This window comes from Tiliqua scincoides, chromosome 5, assembly GCF_035046505.1.
Source record: "Tiliqua scincoides isolate rTilSci1 chromosome 5, rTilSci1.hap2, whole genome shotgun sequence".
NCBI classification, from domain to species: domain Eukaryota; kingdom Metazoa; phylum Chordata; class Lepidosauria; order Squamata; family Scincidae; genus Tiliqua; species Tiliqua scincoides.
In genome coordinates, this window is record NC_089825.1 from 58651245 (window position 1) to 58663502 (window position 12258).

Sequence of the window (12258 nt, forward strand, 5' to 3'; positions counted from 1 at the left end):
TGTAGTTCACCTGGGGGAGCCTTCTCTCTTTACATGAAAACTCAGATTCAACATTTCAAAGGACTACACAATTTAAATCCACTCAAGAAAAAACTTTGGAAAGGGTGCATGTTAGAAACCCACTTTATTCTTGCTCCTGCATTTCTCAGGCCAGCAAAAGAAGTGTGTCTTTAAAACATCTTCCTCACAAGGCAATGAATCTTTCTGTAGCTGGGTGCACACATGTATGTACAGAAACACACACAGAAGAAATTGAGTCTACCCTTGCTAATCTCTCACCTGTCCAGTGGCAAAATCTGCTGATGCCTCCAAGAGGTCAGCAAAATGAAGATTTACTTAACGTATTTACAGTTATCAATAGCAATAAAAGGTTACAACTAATATGCTGACAGTGAATGTAAGCATTTTAGCAGCAACATGATAGGAACAAAGACTGTACAAGAGAGAAGGTTTTTCAAACTTTATGGGGTAATATTTTGACAAGATGAACATCTGCAAAAGCAGTGTGCATGAGAAAGGAGGATGTGCCACAAATCACCTGATCACATGGTGAGTTTTGTGCAGTGACCCCTCACAGCAAAGATTCCAAAAGATGCCCCAAGATGCCAGATCAACAGGGTGTCAAACATAAGGCCTGGGGGCCAGATGTGGCCCGCTGAAGTTTTCTATCTGGCCCTCAAGCTCTCAGCTGCTGAGCAGTGCTGAGGTAGCACAGCTGAAAGGGCGGCCCACATAATTGGGCTCTCCCACATCTTGAAATACGATCAAGATTTGCATATTTTCTCTTCTGACATTTGCAGCTAATGAGCTCCTAAGTGAGAAAAAAGTGCTTATTTCTGGTTATGACCCGTTTAATGACATCACTTCCTGCCTAATGACATCAACTCCGAACCACAGCAGACAGTACGAATGCTATTCGGTTTGCTGTATGAAACAAGTTTGACATCCCTGTCCTAAAACTTCCTTGCACTGGTGTTACGTGGCTGCAAGCCTCATCCAAGTCACAGAGCACCAGCATGAAAAAAGGTTAGGACACAACCAAAAAGAAGCCAAGATTATGGGTATAATATAAATCTTTCCATACAGCTCATGAATATTAAAAAAAAAAATGTGTTTTTTTTTTGTTTTTTTTTTTTTGCACTATTTGGATGTATTTTACACATCAGAATGGGTAGGTGGAATGGAATTCCAGAAAAGGAATGGGTAGACAGTCTTCTTCATACATTACCTGTTGTATACATATGCCTAAAAATACAGACTTAGAACCATGTGAATTGCAGCACTCAGAGGAGGCTTCTTTTCAGGGCTTCAGATAGCCTAGAATGGCTGTTTTATTCCACTGTACCGAGGGAGAGGATTTAGATGGGAGTTGGGGAAAAGGACATTTTTTGTCTTTCCCATTCCCTTGAGGCCTTTCCCTAGTCTAGAGCAGCAGTTCTCAAACTTTTCAGTCTTCTGATCCCTTTATACTCCTAAAAGGAGTCTTGGGAAGCCGAGCCAATGTACACACAGTGTCTTGGGGAACCCCACAGTGACAGCACAAACCAGGCAGAGGGTAGATGGCAGCTACTTATGGTGTCTTGTGTAGCCCCTGAAGAGGTCTCAGGGAGCCCTAGGGCTCCTAAGAACACATTTTGAGAAACACTGTGCTAGAGGGTCAGTTTGGGAGATTGTTGCAAGCCTCTCAAAACTGCACATTTTATTGCCATATAACATGGGCAGGGTGCAGGAATTGTTCCGGAGAACAAGAAAAAGTTACTTTCCTTCCTACTGAAGAATCCTGTACAGCAGTGGTTACCAAACTTTTTTGACTGGCAGCTCCCTTGACCTAGTAGGCCATTGACCGCGGCTCCCCATTAGTGTTACAATCCTATACACTGTATAGGGCAGTAGATTTTTTGCAAGGATTCCTTGGCTCCCCTGGCTTGGCCATGGCTCACAATTTGGGAACCACTGCTGTATAGTAATACCTCTCTTAATGCCAGGGATTCATTCTGGAAAGCCGAGTACTGTCTGAAACAGAGATATAAGAGATGCCGGGGGGGGGGTAAACGGGGGCTGATTGCTCCCACCCTACCCAGAATACACTGCTCCCACTGGCTACAATGGCTGTTGATCAACCAAGGATGAACAGCACTGTAACGAATCAGTACAAAAGGAGTCAGCATTATGGGAGACGTTACATTATCGCATGGGGGAGGTTTTTTTAAATCTCACAGCACGCATACTTTCCCAGTATACTCTCTAAAAGGTGATGGGGTCTTGAGTAGGTCGGTTTCTTCTATTCCAGCTGTTCTCAAACACACAGGTAGTTTGAGAACCAAAGGTAAGTCTTGGTGGGGGGATGCAGGGCTCTGCAGGGCTCCCTGCAACTCAAAACATTGAAAAAATGCGATCACAACCAACTTCCAGTTTCTTTATCACAATCTGGGAGTGGGTTGCGATTACATTTTTTTAATGTTTTGAGGCACTGTTGCAGACAAGGGTAAATAAATAAAAAGTTCCTGTGACCCCACTAGTGATACAATTGTTCTGACTATATCGTAGCCATCCCCCTACCCCCAACCCTTAAGATGACAGAGGCAGGGCTTCGGACCAGTGGATCATGATTCACCAGTTTGAGAATCTGTGCTCTATTCCACTGTTTTCCTTTATAGGGGGCTGGGGGTAACTCTAGAACAGTGGTGACAAACCTTTTGGGCTCAGCATGTCAAGAATTCAGAAAATGCCTACTTAACGCTGCTGGGTCACCTTCCCTCCCCAAACAAAAGAGAAACAATTTTTACATATTCATTTATTTAAAAAAAAATACAGTCTAATCATGTGCAGTGCTTTACATTACATAAAGAAACATCAAATAATTACAAGAAATATGAGTAAAACAAACTCAGTTGCTGTCAGGTGTTGGTGAATGCTGGAATGTCACCCAAAATGTTGTGGTGTGTCACCTTTGACATGTGTGTCATAGGTTCCCCATCACTGCTAGCCTTATATTGACTTAGATCAGTGGTTCATCAAATCTGGCAATGTTCACACTAACCAGAACTGGCTTTCCAAAATCTTAGGCAGAGGCGCCCAAACTTATTTTCTGAACCATCTTTTAAACAGGAGATGCCAGAATGTGAATATGGAACTTCATATAAGTGACACATGTGCTCTACCTCAAAGCAAAAGACCTCGGGAACAGAGTGTCCCCTGTATTGAAGAAAATAAAATGCAAACAAAAGATTAGCTACATTAGCCTTGTGTATTTCTACTTATTCAAAATGCTGCTCTAACTTAAAGAATAAAAGGATTATGCAAGTGACCTGAGATGAAAGACACTGTACTTGTGAAACTATGTACTTGCAGTATAGTATGATAGAAGAGAAACCATCCCAACAGGCAATCAGAAAATGGCAATACTGAAACAAAATTCACTCTGGAAATGCATGTGTGTTATAAAAACATAAGAACAGCCCCACTGGATCAGGCCATAGGCCCATCTAGTCCAGCTTCCCTTGCATCTGGCATTCTGACATAGCCCATTTCTAAAATCAGGAGGTTGCGCATACACATCATGGCTTGTAACCCATAATGGATTTTTCCTCCAGAAACTTGTCCAATACCCTTTTAAAGGTGTCCAGGCCAAATGCCGTCACCACACCCTGCGGCAAGGAGTTCCACAGACCAACCACACGCTGAGTAAAGAAATATTTTCTTTTGTCTGTCCTAACTCTCCCGACACTCAATTTTAGTGGATGTCCCCTGGTTCTGGTGTTATGTGAGAGTGTAAAGAGCATCTTTCTATCCACTTTATCCTTCCCATGCATAATTTTGTATGTCTCAAACATGTCCCCCCTCAGGCGTCTCTTTTCTAGGCTAAAGAGGCCCAAACACCGTAGCCTTTCCTCATAAGGAAGGTGCCTCAGCCCCGTAATCATCTTAGTCGCTCTCTTTTGCACCTTTTCCATTTCCACTGTGTCCTTTTTGAGATGCGGTGACCAGAACTGGACACAATATTCCAGGTGTGGTCTTATCGATTTATACAAAGCCATTATAATATTAGCCGTTTTGTTCTCAATACTTTTTCTAATGATCCCAAGCATAGAATTGGCCTTCTTCACTGCCACTGCACATTGGGTCGACACTTTCATCGACCTGTCCACCACCATCCCAAGATCTCTCTCCTGATCTGTCACAGACAGCTCAGAACCCATTAGCCTATATGTGAAGTTTTGATTTTTTTGCCCCAATGTGCATGACTTTACATTTACTTACATTGAAATCTGCCATTTTGCTGCCCATTCTGCCAGTTTGGAGAGATCCTTCTGGAGCTCCTCACAATCACTTCTGGTCTTCACCACTTGGAAAAGCTTGGTGTCGTTGCAAACTTAGCCACCTCACTGGTCAACCCTGTCTCCAGGTCATTTATGAAGAGGTTGAAGAACACCAGTCCCAGGACAGATCCTTGGGGCACACAGCTTTTCACCTCTTTCCATTGTGAAAATTGCCCATTGACACCCATTGTTCCAGATTGAATTTTGTTTCACACTGTTTGTTTATATATAGGCTGGTACTGACTGGGGGGGAGCAGAATCCTAGTTGCCCAAACTTTTGACACTGGGATTTAGTTTAGAAGTAATCCTGGCTCCTCGAATATTATAAGATGCACATCACAACACAGCTTGTATGCATATGCCTCCCACCAACCACCAATCTCAAAGGCACAAATGCAAATCAAACCCAAATTCAAATGATGGTTACAATCTCCAGTTTACCAGAGAACCATAGTGTGTGCTGGTGCACATGAAACACGTAACCATAGTTAACACCTGAAAGGGAAGCAGAGGGGAAGAAATTGCTCCAGAGAGGTAAGAAAGAAGGGGAAAGGAACAAGCATTTGTAATGCTGATCTGCAAACCATCTTATGCAAGGAGCCAGTATTATGTCAGCTCCTAGAGCTGAAACACAGGAATACCATTTCCATCACTGGATATTATCACTTAGCGATAATATACTTTTCCAAGAAACTTTACTAATGCTAACAAGGTCCCATCCATACTATCAACAAAAGAAGAAATAATGCCTGTGTAAAAACAGAGGGGAAAAAAATCCAGATTATTTTTTTTCCAAATGGCCCAGCTGTTTGCTTTGTCTGTCTTCTGGTATAATATTCTTCCCCCAGTCAAAGGGAAACTTATTTTCCCCCACTGCCTTGCCTTTGATCCTCATTTGAAGCGTGGCAGACAGCGAGCAGCAGTCAACTGTGACACCTGTCACTCTGTCTCAATATTACATTCAGCTCCCAGATTCCAGAAATCCTACCTTAAACCTATCCTGTTGGGATTTTGAAAAACTGGCCTACAAACACAATTCAGAGGCTCACAGCTTTAAGATCTATTGTTTTGGTTTCCTGACTACCAAAAATATTCTCAAGAGAAGGAGAAGAATCCTCCAGAGAAAACCTTCTGCAGGCTTAAACCTTGTCACAGATTTTTAAGAAGTATGAATGCAAGTTGCACCAAATTAAATTTGCTGTAAAATCCTGCAAGCAGTAATTGTGTAGATCAGCACACAAAGCAATATAGTGCATATTTCAATTTCCTGGAATTGTTTAGAATTAAAGGTCTGGCTTGTCAACAACAAAAACCAGGCCACCAAGATGTGCACCAAGATGTGCATGGGTCTACACATCAATCAGGCACTCAAGTGTTTGCAGAAGCTGTACCAAATTGTATTTCGTAGTAATCAACTCTTGCTTCAATGCAACATCATCAGAAAACTTGTAAAACTGCAGACTGATAACCTGATAGAAGCTATTGTGGATTCCACAGAATTTAAACAGTAAAACAAAGCATAAATGCAGCTATGTCAGCAACATAAAAATGGATTCTCTGTATAAGACACTTATGTTCAACACAGGAACCGTACTGAATTGGAACCCTATTCTGTTCAACACAGAAGCCAATAACAAAATTTCCTTTATAAGTTATGAACGTCACGGCTGAATCCAGAAGTTTATCACATCCGAAATTAAGGGTTTAGCTAGGTATGAAATGCTGGATCAGATCATTGGTTCACTTAACTGAGCCTCTTGTTTGTGCCAGCAGTCCATAAAAAGATTTCAGGGAGATCTTAAACAGAGCAGTATGGGCAACAATATATCTATTCTACCATGTTTAATGCTATCCCATCTTTCCCCCAAAGCTCAGGAATGAATACAGGAGACAGGTTCCATCCATCTCCTACCTCCCCCCCCCCCAATATCTTCACCACAACCCTATGCAATTAACCAGGCAGTAGATTTTAAAAACCCAGTTTAATATAAGAACATATTACATACTAAAGGCAGCAGGCACTGTCTATAAAGAGGTAATCTCCCCACCCTGTCACATACACAAGGGAATGCTTCTTTTACAATGGGAAATAATGTTATGAATAATGGTTGCTTGAAAAGCATTGTTTTATTCATGTGATGATACAGTAAAATCAGCTAATGCACTAAGGCTGCACTCCTCTGCACATTAACTGGGGAACTCAGTGAGACTTCCTTCTGTAAACAGGACAGAACTGTGCTGTTAATCTTATCAGAGTCATCTACTAGGCCTGTAATTCTACATGCATGTACTTCCATACAGGCACAGATAGGACAGAATTGCAAAATTTCTTCAGCCTATAGCCCTACAAACAATTAAATCCTTCTTATAGCCCCATTCAGAAGTTCAAGTAAACTGGACTTGAACAGTACTTAATTTCTAAAATAAAAGATGACAGGGCTGAAGACTAACAGAAGTTTCCTTCAGTCTTGGAATGATTCCGAGAATGGAGCTTTGGCTACTCAGTGGTAGCAAAAAGGTTCTCAGGGCACACACTCAAAGATACTGTACTTTCAAATTGCAATACTAATTACATTAGGGAGCAAGATCCACTGAACTTGGTAGGACTTACTTCATAGTAAACATGCTTAAGATCGAACTTCCAATGTCTAATTTATTATTATATTGCATATCACAGCTGCCTGTTTTTTAGCTGGACTCGGTATTAATTACTAGTAAGGTCCTACTCAGGGACCTAGGATGTCATAACGTATTTACAAATAATGTGTGCTACCCAAGCAGGGTAGCTTTTTGAATTATTTTGAAAACCCCTGCTAACTGGGTAAGAGGCACTTTTTCAAGTGCTCCTCTTTTTAGCAGGGGAAGAACAACTGGTCCACCTCACCCCAGTATCGTCTTTTCTGGTGGCTGTCTGCTGGTGTTCTTTTGCATCTTTTCAGATTGTGAGCCCTCTTGGAACAGGGAGCCATTAGTTATTTGATTTTTCTCAGTAAACCGCTTTGTGAACTTTTAGTTGAAAAGCGGTATATAAATGCTGTTAACAATAACAATAATAATTATTATTATTTTACATACGCCAGGGCTGAGCATTGCCACTTACAAGAGGTTTGGGACTAAATTATGCTCAGATTAAGCCATGGATCTGAACCAATTTACAGATTTAGGGCACAAGCCTAACCTAGTCTACTCAGAAGTAAGTCCTATATTGTTCAATGGGGCTTACTCTAAGGAAATTGTGGTTAAGACTGCAGCCCAATTAAACCCAGGTATGTGGATAAACTGAAAACAAATTGGATCCATTTGATCTCAATAGAAATGACAGGCTTCATTTACATATTTGGGCTTTTGGTGGAGCAGTTCATGGGAATTCAAAGCCTGGGAACATGAGAATTTGCACCAGGCATCACTGTCAGTGCAGTCAACCAGCCCTGAAGCAGCTTCCTTTGGCTTCAGGTCAGCACTTTGGAACCCACTCACAGCCCAATCCTAGGCTTGTCTACTCAGAAGTTCCATTAGAGTCAATGGGGCTTACTCCCAGGAAAGTGTGGATAGGATTGGGTTGTCACTCACTGGGTCAAGAGGGAGCTTTCTCATTTCCTACCCTGCTTCTTCACCAGGCAGCCCCTCCTCCCACCTAAAGCTACAAGCACTTGCAGGGCTCAGCCACCAACACAAGACAATCAAAGAAAATCCCCCCTGCTCGTACCCATCCAATATCTCCCTCCCCCATTTTTAGTCTTGTAACCTTGTTTTGAAGGTTCCATATAGTGCCCACTCTGCTATCAGGGCTCATTGCATTACAGCAAGCTTTACCTTCTCCTCTGCTTCCGCCATAGTGCCTCTGACTGTCATGTGAACAAACCCGGAAGTCTTGTGCATGAGGCATGCTGGGTAATGTAGTTTCCGTTTGCCTCTGTGTCAGGTCCTGAATGGCTCAGTGCTGGAGTTTTGCTGGTGCATCCCTTAACGCGAGGCTTAAAACATCTGTGAGGAGGACGACTGCATAACATAGCAGAGATGCTATTTCATGGTATTTTTTTGTGCACACACAACAAAATGCCTACAACTACAAGTTACAAACTTTGTGTTTTGGGGGACTAGGAGCCCAATCCTGTGCATGTCTACTCAGAAGTAAATCCCATTATAGTCAATGAGGCTTACTCCCAGGAAAGTGTGGATAGGATTGTAGCCTAAGGGCCCAATCCTATCCAACTTTCCAGAACTGGTGCAACCATAATGCAGCCCTGAGGCAAGGGAACAAATGTTCCCATACCTTCAGGAGGACTCTGTGACTGCCTCCCCACCATAGGATGCAGTGCATGCCCCATAGCCATGGCAGCACCAGCACTGGAAAATTGGATAGGACTGGGACCTATGTTGGCCACACCATTATCATAATAGCCTGTGATGTCCTGTATCTGCAAGACTGATAAGTTCCTAATAAAAATCCAGGTAAAAAGTGATTACCATGTAGCCTGATCCTATGTATATTTACTAAGAAGTAAGTCCCAATAAGTTCATAAGTTTGCAGCCTTAACTAATTCTTCATAAACAACCATGCGTAAGATGTAGCCTGACATTTACTGAGTTGAATTGTTGTTGCTAAAAAAAAATGAATTGTATTTATTATTAAGCCCTTTCATTTCTTGAGAGAAGGGGGCATGCCCACAAAAGTAGTATTTCAGTTGTTGCTCAAAACCCTGATTACAATTTATTTATTTATTTAAATGTATATTCTACCCCTCTCCTAAAATCAGGGCAGCTTACAGTGAAATCAGTTTTATTACATTAAAATCATGGATTAAACAAACATTGTGACCAGATGCAATGGAGGACAGGGTGCCTCTACCCTTAGCCATTGCATAGAAGCGGAAATTTTGGCAGGTGCAATTTCTTAAACCCTTCCATGTTGCATTGCACCTGCCAAAATTCCCTCTTTTATCCACAGTGTTGGCAACCTTCAGTCTCGAAAGACTATGGTATCACGCTCTGAATGGTGGTTCTGGAACAGCGTCTAGTGTGGCTGAAAAGGCCAATTCGGGAGTGACAATCCCTTCCACACTGGGAGCAAGTGCAGTCTGTCCCTGGTCTGTCTCCCTGGCTATGGGCCTTCCTTCTTTGCCTCCGCCTCAGTCTGTTGGCCAAGTGTCTCTTCAAACTGGGAAAGGCCATGCTGCACAGCCTGCTTCCAAGCGGGCCGCTCAGAGGCCAGGGTTTCCCACTTGTTGAGGTCCACTCCTAAGGCCTTCAGATCCCTCTTGCAGATGTCCTTTTATCGCAGCTGTGGTCTACCTGTAGGGCGCTTTCCTTGCACAAGTTCTCCATAGAGGAGATCCTTTGGGATCCGGCCATCATCCATTCTCACGACATGACCGAGCCAACGCAGGCGCCTCTGTTTCAGCAGTGAATACATGCTAGGGATTCCAGCACGTTCCAGGACTGTGTTGTTTGGAACTTTGTCCTGCCAGGTGATGCCGAGAATGCGTCGGAGGCAGCGCATGTGGAAAGCGCTCAGTTTCCTCTCCTGTTGTGAGCGAAGAGTCCATGACTCGCTGCAGTACAGAAGTGTACTCAGGACGCAAGCTCTGTAGACCTGGATCTTGGTATGTTCTGTCAGCTTCTTGTTGGACCAGACTTTGTGAGACTGGAAAACGTGGTAGCTGCTTTACCGATGCGTTTGTTTAGCTCGGTATCGAGAGAAAGAGTGTCGGAGATCGTTTTATACAATGGTTAAAGGTATAGGCACTCTGTCTTCCATTGTATCTGGTCACCCTGAACAATAACCAGTAAAAACTCATAAATCCAAACCATACTATTACAATACAATATAGATGTTAAGCTGATTGATTTCAATAGGCATACAAAGACTCAATTCTTTGTTAGATTGTGACCCAGACTTATTTTTTCAGGCAGTTTTATTTTCAGCTGCTATCAAAGGTCCCAGATGCTCTGCTGTGGTCAAAACAGAAACACATGATGCTTCATTTTGTCACTGTACCGATGAAGGGACTTTTGAGTTTGTTGCACATGGCTGCCCTCTGCCAAGGTAGCTCTCTTCCAACACATTCTGCTGCAGTCAAAATGGCATTTCTTGAACATGTGTTTTTGTGAGAATAGTATGAGGGAACTTGAATCCTGGATGCTGGAATTTTTAGCAGTCCTCTGCTTGTGCTGTCTTGCTACTTATACCACAATAGTTCCTATAGGGAGTAGGGATGCTGAGGCATCCTTGTGTTGTGTGAGTGGGTGGGGGGCATCATGGAGGTACCTTCCCATAGTTGGGAATGGTGACTATTTTTGTGTTATTCATTCCTTGGAGCTGCTGGGAGTACATCACCATAGCTGTGACCATTTGAAGATCCTGTGCCTGCCTCTGCCACCTCTTTAGGTCACCCTCATTATGCTTTTCTGGCTGCTGACATTGGGGCTGGTTGGATGCGGTGAATGGCTCTTTCGATTGCAAACCAGTATCATACAAAGCCAGTCCATTGGCCACTGGCTGTGTCAGGGTTTCCATGACTGCTGGAGGCATTAGTGACAGGGGTTGAACTAGCTTTACTGGGAGGGCTGTGCCAGCATGGCACTGCCTGGACAGGCTTAGTATATAGTGATGGTTGTGCTGGCATCAGTGCTTCAGGCACTTGGACAGTGCCTGAATAGAACTGGGCTGTTAATAATGCAAAACAGATAGAAAGAAACTTCTTTTTTTGGAAGTGAATCAAAAACTCTTATTTAGGAAGATGATTGATGTATTATCGATGATCAGATGAGTAAGGATGGTTACAGAGGAAATGTATAGCCAAAAGAATAAATAACGAATCAATCAGTCTCATCATGGGTGCATTAGAGTACGGTTTAATATGTGGTTTAATGTGTGAATAGTATTGAGTTATGGTTGTTTTAATTGATAGCATATTGACTATAGTACTACACATTAACTGGAGATATTTACTAAAACACCCTAACTCTCCAAAAGTAGAACATAGCCGTATGGGGACAACAGTAACAGCAGAACCCTAGGCATGTCAACTCAGAAATAAGTTCCATTGACTGCAGTGGGACTTACATCCAGGAAAGTGTGTTAGGAAAGTGTGTAGAATTATAGCCAACCCAATCCTAATAGGGCTGCCTGTGCCTATCTCCGGACCAGATCAGACGGAAAGCTCTTCAACCTCTCCAGACTGAGAGCAAAATCCAAAGTCCAGCTGAAATGTCTGCGTGACTTCCTCTTTGCCGACGATGCAGCTGTCACTACCCACTCTGCCAAAGATCTCCAGCAGCTCATGGATCGTTTTAGCAAGGCCTGCCAAGATTTTGGACTGACAATCAGCCTGAAGAAAACACAGGTCATGGTTCAGGATGTGGACTCACCTCCCTGCATTACAATTTCTGAGCATGAACTGGAGGTTGTCCATGACTTTGTGTACCTTGGCTCAACGATCTCCGACACTCATTCTCTCGATACCGAGCTAAACAAGCGCATCGGTAAAGCAGCTACCACGTTTTCCAGACTCACAAAGAGAGTCTGGTCCAACAAGAAGCTGACGGAACAAACCAAGATCCAGGTCTACAGAGCTTGCGTCCTGAGTACACTTCTGTACTGCAGCGAGTCATGGACTCTTCGCTCACAACAGGAGAGGAAACTGAGCGCTTTCCACATGCGCTGCCTCCGACGCATCCTCGGCATCACCTGGCAGGACAAAGTTCCAAACAACACAGTCCTGGAACGTGCTGGAATCCCTAGCATGTATTCACTGCTGAAACAGAGACGCCTGTGTTGGCTTGGTCATGTCGTGAGAATGGATGATGGCCGGATCCCAAAGGATCTCCTCTATGGAGAACTCGTGCAAGGAAAGCGCCCTACAGGTAGACCACAGCTGCGATACAAGGACATCTGCAAGAGGGATCTGAAGGCCTTAGGGATGGACCTGAACAAGTG

The 12258-nt window shown here is 43.2% G+C and overlaps 1 protein-coding gene across 2 annotated transcripts in view; it reads right to left on the bottom strand.

Annotated features, from left to right (window-relative positions):
- VPS41 (VPS41 subunit of HOPS complex) overlaps positions 1 to 8171 on the bottom strand; it is a 134384-nt gene extending 126213 nt beyond the window's left edge. The window contains exon 1 of one of the 2 annotated variants that reach the window (XM_066627387.1): positions 8133 to 8171. In XM_066627387.1, the coding sequence (XP_066483484.1) occupies positions 8133 to 8171 (39 nt within the window). The other variant, XM_066627386.1, reaches the window with a different exon arrangement.
- Between the last annotated feature and the right edge of the window lie 4087 nt (positions 8172 to 12258).